A 22,385-nucleotide genomic window follows, 5' to 3' on the forward strand; every position below is an offset into this window, starting at 1 on the left:
TTAATTCTGCCGGCTGTCTTTAAATACCCAATGACACTGGTATCATTGCAGAAAATTCTGATGTATGTCACTTTTATGATACATATTACTTACTATGTCTCCCAGGTAGCCCTGGCTTTTGAGCTAATTCCATAGGCACTTACTTAGGCCTAGTTATGGGATAGATAATAATTACTATTTCACTTACTGCCTAAAAGATGTTTCTCAACAAGTGAGTCTGGAATTCTTTATACAGATAACAGTACAGGTACCTGTAAGCTTGTTTACGGATTCTGTGTCAGAACTGTGAGCATACAGACACCAAGGAGACAGGGCTAAGGCTTGTGTTTAGTTTACTTCTGCACACCCCTCAGTGTCCAGCATGGCACTTGTATGAGTTCAGTAAATATTACCAGGACCTCTCTAGGCATTCCATTTTGGAATTCTTGTAAAATCAAGTCAATTTGGAAAATCTTCTGCTGTTTGTAAATTTAATAATTGAAATGCACTTGCCATTACTAATCATAAGTTAAAAAAAAAGATGATGTAAGATTAAGGTTAGAAGTGGTGACTGTTCTATATGTGCTCACATGTATAAAGTGGAGTTGAAACAATAAGGGAGAGAATATGAAGAATAAGGTTAGACCTGACAATGAAAAAAAAAAAACTGACCACTTTTTGGATAAGTTGCAATTGTAAATTAAACCTTTATGAGGACATTTTGGGGAATGGGGTGAAGTGCTATTAAGAAAAACACCAAAAACTCTCCCAATATAATAAAGCATAATTCAAATAGGTTTTGGGGAAATTTTAAGTTTTTTAAATAATTTGTTGAACTCTTGATTAACTGGGATTTTTACCATTTCATATCCTCTGCAATATAACTAAATAACTACATGTTACAATGTTTTGTTAATGTGTAAGAAAAAAATAACTGGATTCTTTCAGTCTGAACTAAGAAATGAAAAGATCCCATTCTTATATTTTTATACTTGATTTTCTTACAGAAATAACTTCAGTTATTATGCCAATATTTACCTGAAAATGGCAGCCTCCAACAGTAAATAATTGAAATAACCACAGTATCATTATGAGCTATAGTGAAACGAACAAAATTTTTCCTTCTTGACTAATAAAGTTTGGAAGAGTGAAAAACAACTATGAAGGAAAAAAGGCAAATGTAAATAAAGGACACACATCAAAGCCCAGAAGCTAAAAATGAATTATTAGAAAGATGCTTCAAAAAATCAATTACCATCACAGGGAAAAACTATTATGAAAGAAGCTCAAAAAATAAATGAACACTTATCTTTAAAACATAGAAATACTTGAGATAGTTTACAATGCCCAGTTTACAATGCCTAGTTAATTACTATATATATATATATATTTTCCCCCTCAGGTATTTATGAATACTGTGTAAGTCAACAGGATTTGTTTACTTACTGTTAGAAAGTTTTTTTCTTATATGTGAAAAATTACAACCAATTCTTCAACCTTTAGAAAGATGGTTTTCCCACATTTTGAATGTTTTTTTAAATAATACATGGTCAGAACATCAATCTCAGAGATTTTTTTTAGAACAGGTGACTGAAAACCAAGTTCTCTTTACAGGTCAGCTACAAAACATTAAGTGATAAAATACACTTTAATCACTTAGGCCAGCTAGCCTAAACACCGTTCTGGGAGTCAGTAACCTGTGGCCCATAGGCTGAGTGTGGCTTGTGGCCTATTGGTACACAGCCCTGAGTCGAGAATGGTTTTTACATTTTTTAAAGGGTTGTAAACAAAACCAAACCAGAGAATATGTAACAAAGAACCATATATGGTCTACAGAGCCTAAAATATTTATGATCCGGCCCTTTATAGAAAAAGTCTGCAGACCTTTCATTTATATCAATGTTGTACAGAATTCAGGCAGTGCAATTACAAGTCCAAGATAAGTTTCATTTATTCCCATCATGAATATAAGTAACTTTCTGAAAAGGTATCTTCTGATGTCATCTGTCGATTTCTTTTCAAGTTTTTCTTCATTTTCATCATTAAAGTTCGTCCTACAATAATAATGTAGAAGTGATTTAATTCCTTTCTCTTAAACATCTAATGTTAAAAGGTAAAAATAATTAACTGACCTAAGTTTTACTTTTTCAAAAATAATAATCTTGTTTTATAGATCACATGGAAGTATACCTTGTCTAACCGTGGGAAAGGGTATCTCACAATTCTCTCTTGCCCATGGCATGTAATACAATTATTATAACTTACCACACTTTCAAAGTCACCCTTTGGCATGCTCTTTAACTTCATTTCAGTTATTCTACTTTTGACTAATAATGTTTGATTTCAAATGTCTAACTTGAGCTAAAAGTCAGAATTCTAAAGATAAAAAAAAGTGAGAAAACTAACGAAACCAAAATGTCAGAAAAAATTTTTGTTCACAAAAATGGAAACAATACTTTTATCTCTATCTTTTAGATTTGGATAAAATAGAATTCTTGAAGTAGGCTGTAAAGCTTCGTAAGTGAGGGTCTATAGTTCTAACACGGCTCTATAAAGCCAGATTCTCTAGCCATCTAGCAGCTGTGTTATTCTTTTGTCCTTTCACCTTACAGGGTAAAGAATCCAAGAAACCTTATATGTGAATGTGTTAAATTCCATTCAGAAAGCACTCTAGCATTTGTAAACTGGTTGGTCTGTTTCAAAGTATGTCTTACAATGATACTGATTTTAAAAAAGGAAAACATGAATAGCCCTCTTTAGAAGAGCAAGAAAGAGGTTGTACTGCTTCTTGATAGATGAGTAATTCAAGGGGGTGAGACAGGTCAAGATGAACACGGATTCTAATATATCCTGACTATATCAAGAACAAAAGAAAACTTGCTCTCCCAAAGGTGTTTTGAGGCTCAATTAAATGTTTTTACATCTGAACAAATTATGATCATAGTTACTATTTTTCTGTTAAACGGTTTTACTTGTCCAAATTTCTAAGCATTTCAGAAGCTACATTCTGATTGTCAGTTTCCAAAGGAAAAGTTTCTAATCACTTGACTGTTTCTTGAAGCTTTGTTTTACTGTTTGATACATATACTGTACAGTAAGAATACATTTAAATAATGTTTGTCAAAGTCAGTTTTAGATTTGAGTCCTTACCTTATCTCTCTTTTCATGATTTTGGAGCTTTTCCAATTTTTCATATATTAAGGTAGCAATCTCTTTTGCATCTCTGGAATCTATTTGCTCTCCCCAAGTATTTCTCTAAAATTGAAAATACTCTTCTTATAATCTTTTAAGTATCTAATTAAAACATGGCATTTCCACCTGAGAAACTTGATTAAATGCTTAAAACTTAAACTTCTTCAAGGAAATGCTGCTGGCAAAAGCAATCAAACAATAACTTACCAGAAATAAATACTAACAATACTGTTATGGAAACATGTAAATTAATTAATTGGTTAAAATGCACTGCTAACTCCAAATGCCTCAAAACATCTAAACTGTATAAGAAAAGATGTCCCAGAGGACTCAAAACATTCTAATCTAAAGTCACTGGTTGGCACAGACAAAACTTGGACCAATTACAACAACGCAAAGCCATGTATCTCCTGGTTCTCATCCGCCTATGGCAGGAAGGTGGCTGAAAAGCAGGGGGAAGGGTCAGGTCAATGCATCCGGGTCTGTCTGTTTAGGATCTGGAGTCGCCAGTTCCCTTCCTGGTGGAGCTTCACACTTCGATCTTGACTCTGCTACGGTCTTGTCTGCTGGACTTCTGGATTCTACCCCTGCCTTTCCATCTGGACATATGGTGACGTCATGCTTTCAAACAGTTCTCTGTATGGCCGGTTAATTCTGTGACTGCTTATTATACTGATATTTCCCTAACATCTTTCTACCTGAATAAGACACCTATTTACGTATCTAATTCTCAAGGTGTCTGAGAACTCGGAAGCCAGAGGAATGAAGATTCAGGCTCTGGTATAAAGTTCCTTTACTCTGAGTTCTGCTTACCCCCGGAATGTTGTTAAGACAGAGATACCTTCCTCACGTATCAGAATCCTTCACTGAAAAATGTGGGTTGTTTGACAAGTCTAGAATTCTGAAATTCATCTAGTTTCTTTAGCTCTATTTCAAAATGTATTATAATCACAAATAAAAAGATCTTAATCTGATATACTTTCTCAAAAGGTACGTATTAAAACATTTGAAATTATTTATCTCAATGTTTTACCTGAAAATATGTATGCATAACTAATACCTGTCCGTCACAGCTTTATTGTCAAAAATGTCTTAGTCTTTTACTTGGGAAGATAGCAAAGGTCATGAATCCTTTCAGTGAGCAGTTATACTGGCTGAAAGGTATACACTTTTGTATTGATGACCATAAAGACCCAGGTCTAATGGGTTAAACTGTCTTTAAAAAGAAAGTGGCCCAAAAAAGAAATTATGAATGAATCACAAAATCCTAACTTTAATAGTCTAAACCATTAATGCATATTCTTCAAGATAAATTTTCAGGTACTAAGGCTATTTCAGAAGTATTATGACAGTATTCTCTTTTTCTTTTTCTTTCCTGGAAGAACTCATCATAAAGGTAATATATGTTAATTCTATAAAAATAGGAAACACAAAACTTCACAGAAAACAATTACCTTAAATTCTACCACCCACACAAAACCACTATTAGTGTTTTGGTATGTCTATTTAGTAGTTCCCTATTCATGAGTACAGAAATTTTAAGGCACTGGAGACCATCGTATCAACCGCGAGGCAGAAAAAAATTTTAAAATTACTTCGTGTACATGTGAAAAGCAGCTGTTTCAGTGGCATGCAACGTAGTGAGAAATGACAAAAGGAAAGAAACTAGAAAACAAGTGTTACCTGCTAAAGAAAAGTGACACAGAGGAGGTGTGTACATACCTTTGTCCTCTCATAAGGATACAGTCTCACAGTCGGATAGGCTCTGATACCAGCTTTCTGGCAGGTTTGAGCATAAGCCTGACAGTCTACTTTTCCAGCTTTCACTTTTCCTTTAATCGTCTGAAAAAGAAAAATATGCTTTGCTATTATTCTCTTTGGTATCTACTACTCTGGCAACCACAGAGCAATATGATACTAAACATTCTAGATATTTATAAATGCAAGGATCTGTTACTTTAAAAAAGCCCAAACCAAAACAACATAGTTTTAATCTTTTCCATTTAAGCAAGATTGCTTCCAAATTCTTACTAGCTCTGAACTCTTATTTACCTAGCATGGCCCCTCCAAGAGCAAATAAACTCTCCTTTGCCTTATCAAGGAAACTGAGAAGCTTCACCCTGAAGGGTCTCGCCTTCTTCCTGTCGCCCACAACGCATCTGTCACACCACAAGCGTCTTGAGGCTCTGTCTTTCTGTGCCTCTAAGCTCTGTTCTCGTCTGCTGAGGCGGGCAACTTCCTCCCATGGCTGGCTATGCCAACATTCTCTGGCCGCCCCCCGCCAGAGTTCTTACCCGCTTGTTAGCATATTCTGCCGGTGTTGCTTAGCACATACACATGTGATCAAAAGAGTCCCCTCCTTAATGGCGCCGATTCCTCTGCCACCTGCTGCTTTTTTCTGAGTTTATTCCTTGACCACGTCCCCATCATCTACTTATGATCAACACATTTTAGCTAGCTTCTGTTCTCAGACGGTTCCCTCCGTTGAAACTGCTCTAAGTTCATCAGTGACTTCTATTTGACCAAACTCAGTGAACACTTTTCAGTCTTCTTAATCAGTGTCTGACATGACTGACCACTCCTTTCTTTCCTCTTTTCTTTCTTGGCACTTACCACTATTCTCTTGGCTAACCCTATTCCTCTGGTTATTGTTCTTCATTTCTAGCAAGGGGAACTCCTCCTACACCTGCCCCTCGAAATGTTCAACCACAGTTCTGTATTTCATCAGCAATTTTTTTCACTGTGAACAATCTCCCAGGGAGATTTTATATACCTATATGCTGCTGAACCCCAACGTTCCCTTGATTTCAGTCAACTATGTACTGGCCTGTATTACCTAAAGCACCTTAAAGATACCATTTCTAAAATGACTCCTTTCCCCCTTAACCTACTATCCCTTCTGTCCTACTATTCACTTAATTCAGGCCAGAGACTAGGGCCATGCTAGACTCCTTTTTCCCTACACTTATCACAAATAAACATGAACTAAACCCTAGTCTAATTCCTTTACAATCTCTCGTTTCTTGTTTCCTTGAACCCCCCATGAACAGGTGGGCGGCAGTGGGTGCAACTGAGGGACTCTGGAGGGGCTCCTCTTTGGTATGGCCAAAGGCACTACTGGGCTTCCTTGGTGGCTTAGACGGTAAAGTGTCTGCCCGCAATGCGCGAGACCTGGGATCGATCCCAGGGTCGGGAAGATCCCCTGGAGAAGGAGATGGCAACCCACTCCAGTATCTTGCCTGCAAAATCCCATGGACGGAGGAGCATGGTAGGCTACAGTCCATGGGGTCGCAGAGAGCCAGACACGACTGAGCGACTTCACTACTTCTTCAAATCCTAGTCATTCTTATCTCTCGTATTTGTTTAATTCTTTGTATGACCACTGCCATAATCCTGGTTCAGGTTATCACCTCTCACTTCAGGACAATTAAAACATCCTTGCTACCTCTAATTTTGTCCCCAAGGTTGGGGTAATAAAGGCAAACTAACTTGTGCCAGGGCAGCAGCAAGGCTGCATGCAGAAGCACGCACACATGCATTCGCACACACACGTGCACACACTCCCTCTCTCATACTGAAGGTCAGAGAATGCGAGCTGGCTTGTACTCTCAGTTACAGAAGGACACTACACTGCTTTTGGAGCTCTGATCTTTCTCTTGTCTTGACGGCCCAGGTTCAGTCCATTCAGTGTGATCCTTCTACAATAGAAAAGGATCCTGACCGATCCAACAGTTCTCCTCCCATCTTCTACAGAATACATTCTGAACAGCGTGAGAGCGGTGAGGCGAAGCGTCCAGTGTGAAGAGTGCAGGCAAGCTGACCACACCACCTCCTCCTTGCCTCGCTAAGAGCCTCTTTTGGCCACACCCCGTTTGTCTTTATCCTCTGGTGACACTGGACCAACAGAGGAAGAGCCTGAACTTGCTCTGCGGTCTGTGTGTCCTGCATCTCTGCAAATTCTGTCTCCTGTGTTTAGAGGACTCCTGAGTCAACCCTTCCAAGTGCCACAGTCCTAGCCATACTGCGATTCCCACCGCCAGCACCCTTTCCCGTGGAGCCTCCGGCCTCCTGGTATGACTCTGACCTGCTCCCCATGCTTTCGTTTCGCTCTGATTTCACCATAGTAAAGATCCTACTGATTTATATGTCTTTGCATTTTACCTTCCCACTAGATTAAAATCTCATTTAAAAAACATGCAATTTTCATCTTTCCATTTTTTTCAGCCCTAATGTTTGGCATAGTGCTTTTTATTTGGTGCTCAGGATTTGCTGAATGACCCTTTAAATACTTTTCTGCTATATTCAAGATACAGCTGCATTACAAAATATGCTAAATTAAGTTTTTCAGTACTTAAGAGATAAGGGAATAAAACATTTTTGTTAGGATTATTGGAGAAAAAGAAGCACAGGAGCAAAAAAGATACGGTAAGTAGGAAAAAAAATGAATAACCTTTTATTTCAAAACCAGTCAATAACTGAAACAATCTCTTATAGCTCCACAGGAGTTTTGAAATCTCTTTGCTTAAAAAAAAAAATTGCTCCTGCCTGGGATGCTCAGCTTTTGTTTCAGACTGGTGGAACTAGTGCTGGCTTTAGCATTCTAATGAACGTTTTGTAGCCAAGGCAAAATTCCTTGAGTACAGAGGTGGGGAAGCTAGCAATTTGGCTGAGGCCATTAATAGGATTTATAACAGAAATACCAAAATAAACTGCATTTACTTTAATTTTCTAAGTGTTTATCAAGTTAAGACATGGGATATACAGATAGGTAAGACATATACTGCTTTCAAGAAGCTCATAGTTTATAGAGGAGGCAGGTATAGTTAACATACAATGTATAAGCATACTGAAGGAGTACTGGGAAGGGGAGAGAATACAGAAATCCCAATGGAGCTGGGTTTTGTAGATTAGGGACAAAAAATAATCCAGATGACCAAAGTAAGGAAAACGCATTTTAGAGAGGGAACAGCATGGACCTGTTCAGAGAACCTGGAGCACTTTGCTGTGCCTGGAGTATAAGGTCAGGGAGAGGGAAAAAGCTAAAGGGGTCAGATTAGAGAGTTGTCATCAAGAAATGTCATTGAATGCATGTCAAGAGACGTGGCTAACAGAAAGCTAGAGAAGGCAATATTTCAGAAAGATCATTAGGGTGCAACTGAAGAAGGCAGGCTGGCAGTATGAGACTAGTTAAGAGGCTCATATAACTAAGTCTAGATGGTGAAGGCGTGAGCAAAAGGCCAGCAGAGGGACGACAGGTTTCAAAGAAGTAACTGAACTGACAGGATCTAGTGACTGCCTAGAGGGCACCGTGAAGAAAATAAAGAACCAGGGAAGAAGTGAGGTTTCTGGCTATTTTGCTTAAGTAGATGTTTTCAATCAAGATAGGTAGCTAGTTACAAGCTTTAGTGAAGAAGCAAAGAATCTACTGCAAAGATTAAAATCACAGAAATGGAAAAGAGTTTTTAAATTCAGAGGAAACTTTTAAGGAAAAAATTATTATTTACAAAATCTTATCTAATTATTAAAACATGAGTGTGACTACAACTTATTTAAGTAGATATATAACTTACCCTAGCCAAGAGCTCAAACTCTGGAGCAAAGTTCTGGCAAGGTCCACACCAAGGAGCGTAGAAATCAACCACCCAGTGGTTTTTCCCCTGTAAAACCTTTTCATTGAAAGTCTGAGGTGTTAGATCTATAGATGCTTGAGGTAAAAATCTGTGACAAGGGATCAAAATTATTTATTATACAAAGTCAAAGCAAACATCTAAAAATAGACTATTGCAAATCTTTATAAGTTAAAAAAAGACTTCAAAGAATGACAGTATAATAAAGCATAACCTTATCTTGGTAAATTATATTCTTTCCTAAGTGCTAGAAGTTTCCTAAGTAAGTGTTACTTTAAAGTGCTAGAACCATGTTACTTTAAAGTGCTAGAACATTAACTGAGTAAATTTAGCCACATACATAAGAAGAAGGTAAAGAGCATTGAATATAATTTATACAATTATACATAATTTAATTACTCACCCTAGACCCCAGATTCTTAGGGAATAAGCATCTCTATTCCAACCATTGTAACTACTAAAAGAAGAAAAAATATGTAAGTTGTAAACAGTTATTTCTATTATTGCGTATGTTCAGAAAACAATCCCTTTGTAGCAATTTAAAAGTTTAGCTGACTGACTTCATTTAGCATCTCTTTTCTCAGATAAACCTTAGCTGCAAATACTAAGCTTACATGGCTTTCCAAGCGTATTTTTCTCTAGTCTCGACGTTTTTTTTGGTGTGTGTGTGCGTGTGTGCTCAAAACAGACCTAAATGTTTAGATGTCTGCTGGACATCTCCCACAGACCTATGGTAATGGCAAAACTCAAAATCTCCAAAGCTTTAGCTCTGAAACCTTTACCCCGGTTATTACAGTCCGTCAAATTCCTATCCACTTTTTAAGACACATGTCAAAAGGCACAGCGTAGTTCTTTCGCCCATTTTTTGATTGGGTCATTTATTTTTCTGGAATTGAGCTGCAGGAGTTGCTTGTATATTTTTGAGATTGTCAGTTGCTTCATTTGCTATTATTTTCTCCCATTCTGAGGGCTGTCTTTTCACCTTGCTGATAGTTTCCCTTGTTGTGCAAAAGCTTTTAATTTTAATTGGGTTCCATTTATTTATTTATGCTTGTATTTCCAATATTCTGGGAGGTGGGTCATAGAGGATCTTGCTGTGATTTATGTCGGAGAGTGTTTTGCCTATTTTTTCCTCTAGGAGTTTTATGGTTTCTGGTCTTACATTTATATCTTTAATCCATGTCGAGTTTATTTTGTGTATGGTGTTAGCAAGTGTTCTAGTTTCATTCGCTTACAAATGGTTGACCAGTTTTCCCAGCACCACTTGTTAAAGAGATTTATCTTTTCTCCATTGTATATTCTTGCCTCCTTTGTCGAAGATAAGGTGTCCACAGGTGTGTGGATTTATCTCTGGGCTTTCTATTTTGTTCCGTTGATCTATATTTCTGTCTTTGTGCCAGTACCATACTGTCTTGATGACTGTGGCTTTGTAGTAGAGCCTGAAGTCAGGCAGGTTGATTCCTCCAGTTCCATTCTTCTTTCTCAAGACTGTCTTGGCTATTCGAGGTTTTTTGTATTTCCATACAAATTGTGAAATTATTTGTTCTAGTTCTGTGAAAAATACCATTCATTTCTCCAAAGACATACAGATGGCTAACACACACATGAAAAAATCCTCAACATTACTCATTATCAGAGAAATGCAAATCAAACACAGTGAAGTACCATTTCATGCCAGTCAGAATGGCTGCTATCCAAAAGTCTACAAGCAATAAATGCTGGAGAGGGTGTGGAGAAAAGGGAACCCCCTTACACTGTTGGTGGGAATGCAAACTAGTACAGCCACTATGGAGAACAGTGTGGAGATTCCTCAAAAAACTGGAAATAGAACTGCCATATGTCCCAGTGATCCCACTGCTGGGTATACACACCAAGGAAACCAGATCTGAAAGAGACACGTGTACCCCAATGTTCATCACAGCACTGTAAAATAGCAGCTATTGTAAAAATAGCCAGGACATGGAAGCAACCTAGATGCCCATCAGCAGACGAATGGATAAGAAAGCTGTGGTACATATACACAATGGAATATTACTCAGCCATTAAAAAGAAATATATTTGAATCAGTTCTAATGAGGTAGATGAATCTGGAGCCTATTATACAGAGTGAAGTAAGCAGGAAAGAAAACACCAGTACAATATACTAACACATATATATGGAATTTAGAAAGATGATAATGATAATCCTGTGTATAAGACAGCAAAAGAGACACAGATATATACAACAGTCTTTTGGACTTTGGGAGAGGGCGAGGGTGGGATGGTTTGGGAGAATGGCATTGAAACATGTATATTATCATATGCGAAATGCATCACAAGTCCAGGTTTGATGCATGAGACAGGGTGCTTGGGGCTGGTGCACTGGGATGACCCAGAGGGATGGGATGGGGAGGGAGGTAGGAGGGGGGTTCAGGATGAGGAACACATGTACACCCCTGGTGGATTCATGTCAATGTATGGCAAAACCACTACAATATTGTAAAGTAATTAGCCTCCAATTAAAATAAATACATTTATATTAAAAAAATTAAAATAAAAATATAAAAGCACTGGACTCTTGAGTTCCAGGCAAGTGGGGGGAAAAAAAAAGGCACAGCATAAATGCAGCCTCATGATTTCCTCGCATGGCTAAGATCCTTTTCTCTGAAATCCGTGGTTCATTTTTACTTTTTAACAATCTTTATTATATTCTGTCTTGTTTTGAGTTTCCTGCTTGAAATGTCATATGGTGTTGTCAAAACAGCACGGGTGACACCGATCTGAGTTCAAACCCCAGCCTGAAACCGTAGCAGCTGTGTGACTCGGGAAAGTTATCTCTAATAGTAGGAAGGGTAATAATTCTTACTTCTCAAGAGTATGTGTGAAGACAAGTGGAAGTAATATGAGCAAAAAGTCTCTAGTACAGTATCTGAAACCCAAGAGGGGCTTAATAAATGTTCTTCCTCTCATTTTCCTCTTTACTAGATCGTCAGCTTCACAATCAGTGGGTCCATTCAGTTCACTTTTCGCTTTGTAAATTCCTCATTCCCACACTATTTTAAGTAAGGTGTGGGCTCTCCCAAAATACTGGGTGGTTTAACTTTTATTTAGTTAGGATAACTTTAAAATTTTAACTGTATAAAAATAAATGATTATATAAGTGCCTTCAAATTTTAGAGAATACTTACTGATATTCATAAGCTTTATTTGATTTTTGGGGAAAAAATCTTATCTCAGGGTATCTCCGAACATTTTCTTGGGCACAAAAAGAATGATATTGTTGGCAGTCTATACTGCCCACATTGATCAGTCCAATTAATGTCTATAAAAAAAAAGATGAATAGATGAAAGTAATTAGAATTAAATTACCTCCATAACAATTTTTTATGTGTACAATAGAGAAGTAGTTACTGTGAGATGGTTATTATATTATTTACCAGTGATTTTTGACAAATACAAATGGGTAAGGGCCTAAAACATAATAGAACATTTACAATAATGAATTAGAAATCTAATTTTGTAGTCAAAACCTTACTAAAATTATCATAGATTAAATAATTGACTTTATTCATCTATTACATGGGAAAAATTATGTATATCTAAAATTTGACGTGTCAGAAACCAAGAATGAATTTCTTTCCAACAGTATGTCAAAATTACTTTTTAAAATGGAAATGTGGATTGCAGATAGCATACTGAGTCATGCCTGAATTTAAAAATTTCATTGAAAAGAGTAGAAAATTATATTATTATGAATTTAAATACTAGAAATAATTTTAACTCTTAGGTTTATTCATTTTTCACCTTATAAATAAATAAAATAGTAATTGCATTTTCCATTCTGGTATTTAAATAATTTGTTTCCAAGCTTTCCTGATTTATAATGCTCTGTAGGAAATTTAAAAATCTAACTATTTCATTGATCAAGGCCATTTTTTCTTTATCATCTTACTATAGTTTGAAGAAACTTTATTTCTAAGCTCTAAACATGAAGAAGCAGAAAAAAATATTAATAGAAAATAAAGAGGATCTTTGTGTTGATGTTGGCAGAAATTTGGTCAAACCAAGTGACACAGAAAAAAGGGTCATTATTATATACTACTAAATACCAGACAGAAGTAGAGTTGATCAAAACTCTTATTAAGTGACAATCTAGAGGTAGGTTCATTCATCTCAGTTTCAAAGTGATTGCTAAATGAACATTCTTAGTAAATGTTAAGACTTAAAATATATTATTTTACTATACTCGGACAATAAATTATTTTACTATACCCGGGCCATTCTTTTCCATTCTGGCATTAAGACTTGACATGGATGACACCATGGAGAATAGAAATCAACCATCCAGACTTCATCATGCTTTCTTTGTTTAACCAGTTCGTTGAAAGTGGTAGGTGTCAAAGAGATCACAGAAGGATTCATAAGATCCTGAAGAGAATATAGCATTTATTGCAACAGATATAATAAAGAGCAGTTCACATATTCTTGGGCAAACTGTTGGTATATGTCACTTAGAAAAGTTTCTGCTTTTGAATAATCAAAGGATACATTAGGATATTTAAAGAGAATCTATAGTGGATTATTTGAAGAAATGATCCTTAATTTACTTTTTAAGTTTGGATTCTGCTCATCAGTCTTATTAAATCAAGGAATATTTTCTTATTTCTGTGTATCACTAAAACCATCTTAGGCAGAGAAAAGTGGCAACTTGAAGTAAGGTTGTGGGTAGATGAGGCAAGAGTTTCAAGAGCTGCCCAGATGTCTACGTAGGCCACGTAGTTCTTTTTGGAACCAATAATTGGTTTGGAAAGGACCCTTTAATTATTAATGGAAAGCCTACTATCCTATTTTCCTGACATTCCCACTTGAGATATTGCACAACCTCAGATCACTTGCCCCAAATGCTGTTTTGTTAATAACGAGCATCAGTCTATCATGACTGGGTAATACTAATCATGTTAGCTTCCCTGGGGAGACAGACAACACAAAACAAAAAGCTATTATTTTTCAGGAGGAGGAAGAGAAGAGTAGGACAGAGGCTGGGAGGGCAACTGCATAGATAATAAGCTATAATTGTTCGTCTTTCTGTTAGAAGTCCCCTGTTAACTATTCTAGTCAATTAAGATTAGTAGTGATTAAAAAAAAGCGGGGGGGATGCTCTAGTAGAGCACTTCTGGGCTAATAACACAGCAGGCTTGGCATAAGCTGTTGAGGTGTGAAGAAGCATTCCACTGGTGGCTGAGGTAAGCCTGTCCTCAGCCACATATTTCTTGGAACTATCAAGAATGGGATTCACTGCTATCTAATCTATATGGGACCAGAAAGAAATAATCTGTGGTAGATTAGAGAAAACTAGAGAAAACAGGGGCGGGGAGAAGGGTGACAAGGCTTTATGTACAAGTTTTAATTTCATGTATTCAATAATACATGCACAAGGCACCATACTAGGTAACAAACAAAACACACTAGTATGAACTCTGAGAATAAGTCTATTAATAGAAGAGTAGCAAATTTGACAAATCCTATTATTAAACATTATTAAATGCTCATATGAAGTATATACATACATGGAAGGATTTATAGCTATATAGGTTATAACTTAAAATACCTCTACGAACTCCAAGATCTGTTCAGCAGAGTGATGTCCTTCATATTCATGAATGTTGGACTGGTTGAATACCACTGTTGTTGGATAAGCCTGAATGTTATACTGTTAGGAATGAAAATACAAATTAAACATAAGATTCTATATATTTTACCTATTTGCTTCAAATTTATAACCAGTGTGCCTTAAGTAACAACATTTTAAAAGACTCAATGCTTAACTGATGACTGAAAAATTTTAGCCTAGCCACATTTAACAAAGGAAATAGAGATCTACTGCTGTATCCTGAGCAGCTGATTCTTACGTATAGTTACTCCATTAGCCACAAAATCCATAGGCACCGAACACTGAGGAGGGAGATGGGCATTTCTGAGTGCAGTCCTCTCCTGCTCTCCTGAGCCAGGTGGATGGGCTAAGAGCAGACTGAGCTCTGGCTTGAGTGTTCGATTATTTTTATTAAACCATAATAAACACTCCAAATTTGTTCAGAAATAGAAGAAAATCAAGGACATAAAAATAGCAAGTATAAGGAAATAAACTAATAATCCACGTGCACACAGCCATTTTTAGATTAGAGAATTATGAATCATGTGCTAAAAATGAGGCCACTTTTTACTGTTTGCTCAAAACAGCTTTTATGGTGTGTGTGTGTATATATATAAACCCACTATAATTTCCTTCCTCAGAATTAACATGAGCACTAATTCAGGAAGCATTTCTCAAGTTTTTTTTTTTTAAAGGTTATAAACAGATCCCCATCTCTAAATTTGCTGTAGCTGAACTATGCATCCTCAAAGCTGACAAGCACTCATTAGCAAAATGAACTTCAAAAATAACTTCAGAAAAAGCGATGGAAATATTTATTAAACTTTTGAAAATGAGCACAAATAACCCATTAGATGGAAAAAACCATTTATCTAACATTTGACAAGTCCTTACTATGTGTTGAGCATGTTTTTTAGCACTGAAATGTAGTTTCTTATCTGTTCCTCAAAACAATTCTATTTGGAAGCTAAAATCACTGAATCAACTTTACAGATGAGGAAACTGAGGTACTGAGAGGCGCAGTGACTTGGTGGAGATTAACCAATTAGTTAGTAAGGAATCCTGGCCTCTATTCCAGGTGAATTGTTACAACAGCTTTAAATATCTACATTCTGCTTAATTATCTATAGAAAATTGAAAACTGAGATGAAAAGTAGAAAAACTATAGGAATTCAAATTACTGTTGAACACAATTCTTCATTTTTGCTTAGCAACTTTTCAAAGTCCCATATAAGACATTTAAAACCAAAGGCCTTATTTATTTCATTTTTTTAAACTTATTGTAATGAAATTTCAAACATGACATAAGGAGAGACTCATTTAACAAATACACATCTCTACCACTACATTTAGGGATGATTAACTTTTCTGCCGTTCTGGCAGATCTTTGGAGGTTCTCCTTTTTGATCCCATTTCCTTCCCTTCCTGATGCTAGGAGTAACCAATATCCTGAAATAAGCATGTATCCAATCCACTGACGTTTTACACTTTTGCTACATGCATGTGTATTCCTAAACAGTATACTGTAATGTCTGAGCACTTACAAACTTTCTATAATTTTATCACACTCTGTATACTATTCTACAACCTGCTTTTTTCATTATAGTCTTGAGATTTACCAAACATGCTGGTAAAGACAGATCTAGTTTTAAATCCTCTATGATTATTCTACATGTGACTGGATAATTTATTCCTGTATTTGTTACTACTGGTCAGCTAAGTTTTTTTAATTTGATGGAGGAAGGGTATATGACCACTGAAATAACTTGTACTTTATTGAGGGCCAGTAAAGTTGAACATTTTTCACATTTATCGAATTTCTGCCTTTATAAAATGTCTAAACCTCCTCATTCTTTTCTATTTTAAAAAACTGATCTGTAGTCTTTAAACATTCTGGACAGTAAGGCTTTGTCAGTTGTATGTGCTGCAAGTATTTCCTCAGTCTGTTGTTTGTTTTGACTTTACAATGTCTCTTTTTTTGGCAACAGTTTTAACATTCAATGAAACTAAAATCACTGGTAACTTTTATCCTCAGTCTGTGTGTGCAATGGCAGGCATGAGCGTCTCTGTGGAGTGAAATTATTCCTCAGAGAGATGCATAAAGATTTCACCCTATGTTTACTTCTACTTTGCTTTTAAAACACATTGCTTTCTAAAAAAATTGAAGTATAGTTGATTTACAACACTGGTTAGACTTCAGTTCTACAGCAAAATGATTTAGTGTTTTATATGTATATTTCAGATTATTTTCTACAATAGGTTATCACCACATACTGAATATAACGCCCTGTGCAGTACACTGCCTCTGTAGCTTATTTTATGTGTAGGAGTGTGTATCTGTTAATCTAGTGACTGTAACCTGTCACCTCAGGCTTCGGTAACAAGGTTTGTTTTCTCTGTTTGTGAGCATGTCTCTGTTCTGTATACAAGCTGATTTGTATAGTTTTTAAGATTCCACATATAAGTGATATCATATAATATTTGGCTTTCTCTGTCTGACTTACTTCACTAAGTATAATATTCTCTGGCCACAAACCCCCCACATCTTAAGCCGACTGTCTGCTGATAGCCACTTGGGTTGTTGCCATATCATGGCTATTGTAAATACTGCTTCTATGAACTGTATCTCTTCAAATTAGAGTTTGTTTTTTTTGGACACGTACCCAGGGTTAGGACTGGATTATACGGTAGTCCTATTTTTAGTATTTTAAGGAACCTTCATATTCTCCTCAGTGGCTGTACCGATTTATGTTCCCATCAGCAGTGTGGGAAGGCTTGTTTCCCCCTATACCGTCTTCAGGGTTTACTGTTTGTAGACTTTGGGTGACAGCCATTCTAACTAACGTGAGGTGATGCTGTCTTATTTATACTTCTCTAAAAACCAGAGTTGAACAACCTTCCATAGGCCTGTTGGCTATCTGTATACCTTCATAATAATAATTACTGAAAACCATCAGAAATTCAGTGTTCAAGTTTCTTCAATTATCTTTTTTTGAGTTGGTCTGTTTGAATATAAGGCCTGAACACTGTATTTGAATGATACATCTTATCAGTCTTTTTAATATCTTTTTTCCTTCTTTTCATGTGTATGTTCAATAAACTGCTATTTGTCCTAAAAAGTTCTCTACATGCTGGGATTTGAAGATTGTATGCATACCCCCATATCACTTAATATGTCCTCTGTCACTGGATTTCCTACACACTAATATCTGTAGGCTTGATCTGATTTAGGATTCCCCCCCAAGAATATTTTATAATTTCTATTTCTTCCTAAACTGAAGAGTAAATATTAACCTAAGAAAGTATGTTATGTAAATAAAGGTTTAAAAAAGCCTGCTTAATTTCTATTAACTACACTTAGAAGACAAAGAATAAAAACTATAGGTTGCCAGAAAGAAAGCGTAGTGAAAGTGTCAATTGCTCAGTCCAGTCCACTCTTTGCAACCCCATGGACTGTAGTCCGCCAGGCTCCTCTGTCCGCAGGTAAGAATACTGGAAATGGGTAGCCACTCCCTTCTTTAGGGCATCTTCCCAACCCAGGGTTCAAACCTGGGTCTCCTGCATTGCAGGCAGATTCTTTACCATCTGAGCGACCAGACACGCCCATAGGTTGCAAAAAGATAATATTAAATTAAAAAAAAAACCACCTTAAATATTTGTTTAATCCAATCATAATTTTCATAATTTTATATCATTTTGATGAAATTATTTAAGTAATATGTTACTACTCTAAATGTTACATGTACTTTTGAAAGTTATTTTATTGCTTTAATGTGAGGCTGCTGAAACATTTTGCAAAAACATTAGAATAAGTATTTATTCTTTGCCTTACCATGTTACAGAGTCCTTCGTGAACTGTACAATCTAATGTACCGAACTTAAGCTGACCATAAAGATGCTTTGATGCTTTTCGCAGCTCTGGCAATAAAGCGCGACATGGTGGACACCACTATTGAAGGAAAAATATTCATAAGCACCAAGCCAAATGAAACCAAAAAACCACATATTTTTTTGCAACAAGCAATATGCTAAGATAAACAATATTTATTACAGTTACAAATCTTAAGCATTTATATACTTAGTCCTTGGAAGGGCAAGTATGTCAGCCTTTCTTAAAAACAGTATGTGACAGTAGCCAAATTGAGTAACATGACTCTAGTATTCATTGTTCAAGGTTACCTAGAAAATTTTTTTTTTTTTTTGTCATAACAAGAGAAAACCTGAAAATGTTGAAATATGTGAGATAAACATAACTTACAGGGGCAAAAAAATCAACTAGCCATGGTTCTTTGTCATTGGCAGGAAAATTCTGAGGTCCGAGTGTGGTAACATGAGAATTGACACTTTCCTTGGCAAAGGCAAGTATGTCATATAGAATCTTCTTTCCTTTGAAATAGAGAAAAAACAGAAAAATTAAAATCTACATTTTGTCTTTTTATCCACAGAAACATTGCAAAGCTTTTATACTTGAAATATTGAAAAGAAGATAAACTTATGAACAAATTGATTTGGTGGAGGTTTTAGTGTTCTGTGTACTATTTAAGTTTGCTCTACCAGAGAAACCTCTGCTTTACACTCTGCTTCTTGCAGATCAGATAAAACGTCAAGACCTCTTTGAAAAGTTCCTTCATCCTCAGAGGGAGAATTATTGCCTCCCAATGTTCTTGGAATTCTTTTTGCTTGCCTGAACTACTGTTATGGCCTAACTCTTAAGTCTGTTTCTTCAACCTAGACTAAGTCTGTTTCTTCAACCTAGACTTCTCTTATGAATTCAAGACCTGAGTTACCCAGTGGAAATATTTACCTGGATGTCATATGAACATTTCAAACAAAATATACATTAAATCAAGTTGAGCTATTGTTCCCTAAACCTGCTCCTTTTCTCACCTTTCCTACCTTGACAATAGCGTCATCATCCACTAGGTGGTAAATCAGATTTCCTAGAGTGATTCTTGCCTTCTCTCTTTGCCTGTGTATCACAGTGCCAACCATTCTATCTCTTACCATCTCCAACCCCTACTTAGGCCACTGCCTAAATTTAGTCTAGCCTACTGAAGTAACCAAACTGGTCTTTCTATTCTGCGTTCCTTAACTAATTCATTTTCTACATTGCTACCAGAGGCAAGTTACAAAAACATCAATCTGATTGTGTGGTCCCCTTGCTTAAAGGCCACTGCTTAAAGAATATACCCCTTGGCTTTGCAAATACTAGCTTTCTTAGGACCAGGACATAATCCATTTTCCCATGTGCCCTCTGATTTATTCACTCAGTAGTTAATGTTAAGTAAAGCACCTATTATGTGTCAGGTCGTTTTAAATGCCACAGCGCATGCAAAATAAAAGATACACACTTTCTCCTTAAGGAGTTCATAGGCCAACAGAAAAGAAACATTTCATAAATATTTAAACAGTGATAAATGACACCACATTCTCCTGCTTGTTCCCCACTCTTTAGCTACTGCTGCTTGAATTGCTTCATAAATTCTTCTATCTTTGACAATCTTTTAAAAATGATTCACAGGGTCCCAATCTTGTCTCTGTACTCACCTTTGGACAAGGTCATCCTCACCTAAGGCTTCAATTACCAAAGAAAGAGTTTTAGCACAAACTCTTCTCCTGAGACCAGGCCTATATTCAACTGTGAACCGGGGGTGTGTACTTCATGTCACCTCTTCCCCCAGTGTCCTCTTTCTTACAGAATGGCGCAATCACTGAGTTGCCAAGTCAGAAACTTGAGCTTCCTTTTCTTATCTCCCTACGTTTAAACACAATCATCAAGTTACACTGATTTTGCATTCATTTAAAAATTGTCTGGTTCTCTTCATCTACATTACCAACCTCATCTTACATAAACGACTTCATCAGACTTCTACTTGCTTCCCTCCCTCCAGTTCTGGGCAGCCAGTTAACTTCCTAAAATGTAGAACTAGTTAAGTCACATCGCTGCTTAAATCCATGAGTCTTCGCTCTGTCTCCAGGGTAGAGTCCAAACTAATTTATTACCTGACAGATGAAACACACAATTGGGACCCTGGTGCCATTTCCAGCCTTAAGTCTCAGACCTTTCCTCACTCCACATTCCAGTTATCCTAAAATTCTTGCCTTCTGAGAATGAATAAGGCTCGCTCTTATTTCAGAGTCCAAGAATACACTTACTGGTTCCTGTGCTTGGAATATATTTAACACCTCTTTATTTGTATAACCATTACTTCTACTTAGATCTCAGTGAACAGACTGCTTTCTCTAACCTCAGAAAATTACTCCATCTCTGTATTCTTCCTAAGTGTAACCCATACTCATCTCAGGGGAGATATCTGCAAGGTAGCCTTCAGTGACCCCTGTCTCAAGGACTCACACCACGGTTGTACCGGGGTTGGTATATATAATCAATAGAATATGGTGAGTGCGCTGGTTTATACTGTCTGAGATCAGATTATAAAATATACGACTGCTTCTGTGCATGTGTGTCTCTCCATCATCCCTTCTGGGATAAGGAAGCAGCCCCCCAGAGAGGTCCATCCTGTGAGGAACGGAGGCCTCTTGGCGATGCCATGAGTCAGTCTGGAGCCAGATCTGCCGGCCACAGTCTAATCCTCAGACAACTACAGTCTTTACCCACCATGACTGCAACCTCATGAGAAAACCTGAGACAGAACCACTTAGCTAAGCTGTTCTCAGCTTCCTGAACACTAGAAACTGTGCTGAGTTAATAAAGGGTCATTGTTTTAAACTGCTAAGTTTATACAATGGAGAAAACACAATCTGTTTAACAAGTGGTGTTGGGAAAACTGGTCAACCACTTGTAAAAGAATGAAACTAGAACACTTTCTAACACCATACACAAAAATAAACTCAAAATGGATTAAAGATCTAAACATAAGACCAGAAACTATAAAACTCCTAGAGGAAAACAGGCAAAACACTTCCTGACATAAATCACAGCAGAATCCTCTATGACCCGCCTCCCAGAGTAATGGATATAAAAGCAAAAATAAACAAATGGGACCTAATTAAACTTAAAAGCTTTTGCACAACAAAGGAAACTATAAGGTGAAAAGACAGCCTTTAGAATGGGAGAAGATAGTAGCATATGAAGCAACTGACAAAGAATTTCTCTCAAAAATATACAAACAGCTCCTACAGCTCAATTCCAGAAAAATAAATGACCCAATCAAAAAATGGGCCAAAGAACTAAACAGACATTTCTCCAAAGAAGCCATACAGATGGCTAACAAACACATGAAAAGATAGATGCTCAACATCACTCATTATCAGAAAAATGCAAATCAAAACCACAATGAGGTACTATCTCATGCTGGTCAGAATGGCTGCTATCCAAAAGTCTACAAACAATAAATCCTGGAGAGTGTGTGGAGAAAAGGGAACCCTCTTACACTGTTGGTGGGAATGCAAACTAGTACAGCCACTATGGAGAACAGTGTGGAGATTTCTTAAAAAACTGGAAATAGAACCGCCATATGACCCAGTGATCCCACTGCTGGGCATACACACTGAGGAAACCAGAATTGAAAGAGACACGTGCACCCCAATGTTCATCACAGCACCACTGTTTACAATAGCCAGGACATGGAAGCAACCTAGATGCCCATCAGCAGACGAATGGATAAGAAAACTGTGGTACATATATGCAATGGAATATTACTCAGCCATTAAAAAGAATGCATTTGAATACAGAGTGAAGTAAGTCAGAAAGAAAAACACCAATACAGTATACTAATGCATATATATGGAATTTACAAAGATGGTAACGATGACCCTGTATCAGTTCAGTTCAGTTGCTCAGTCGTGTCTGACTCTTTGCGACCCCATGAATCGCAGCACGCCAGGCCTCCCTGTCCATCACAAACTCCCGGAGTTTACTCAAACTCATGTCCATCGAGTCGGTGATGCCATCCAGCCATCTCATCCTCTGTCGTCCCCTTCTCCTCATGCCCCCA

At 36.9% G+C, this 22,385-nt stretch overlaps 1 protein-coding gene across 2 annotated transcripts in view; it reads right to left on the reverse strand.

Annotated features, from left to right (window-relative positions):
* Nucleotides 1–1,911: 1,911 nt before the first annotated feature.
* Nucleotides 1,912–22,385, reverse strand: part of DNAJC10 (DnaJ heat shock protein family (Hsp40) member C10) — a 53,242-nt gene continuing 32,768 nt past the window's right edge. For both annotated transcript variants that reach the window (XM_070475917.1, XM_070475916.1), the window contains exons 15-24: nt 18,686–18,813; nt 18,260–18,376; nt 14,386–14,487; nt 13,050–13,205; nt 11,966–12,099; nt 9,202–9,255; nt 8,742–8,889; nt 4,894–5,013; nt 3,130–3,234; nt 1,912–2,033 (exon numbers count right to left, since the gene is read on the reverse strand). In XM_070475917.1, the coding sequence (XP_070332018.1) occupies nt 2,022–2,033; nt 3,130–3,234; nt 4,894–5,013; nt 8,742–8,889; nt 9,202–9,255; nt 11,966–12,099; nt 13,050–13,205; nt 14,386–14,487; nt 18,260–18,376; nt 18,686–18,813 (1,076 nt within the window). In that variant the 3' untranslated portion in view covers nt 1,912–2,021. The remainder of the gene's footprint in view (nt 2,034–3,129; nt 3,235–4,893; nt 5,014–8,741; nt 8,890–9,201; nt 9,256–11,965; nt 12,100–13,049; nt 13,206–14,385; nt 14,488–18,259; nt 18,377–18,685; nt 18,814–22,385) is intronic.

This window comes from Odocoileus virginianus, chromosome 13 (assembly GCF_023699985.2).
Source record: "Odocoileus virginianus isolate 20LAN1187 ecotype Illinois chromosome 13, Ovbor_1.2, whole genome shotgun sequence".
Lineage (NCBI taxonomy): Eukaryota > Metazoa > Chordata > Mammalia > Artiodactyla > Cervidae > Odocoileus > Odocoileus virginianus.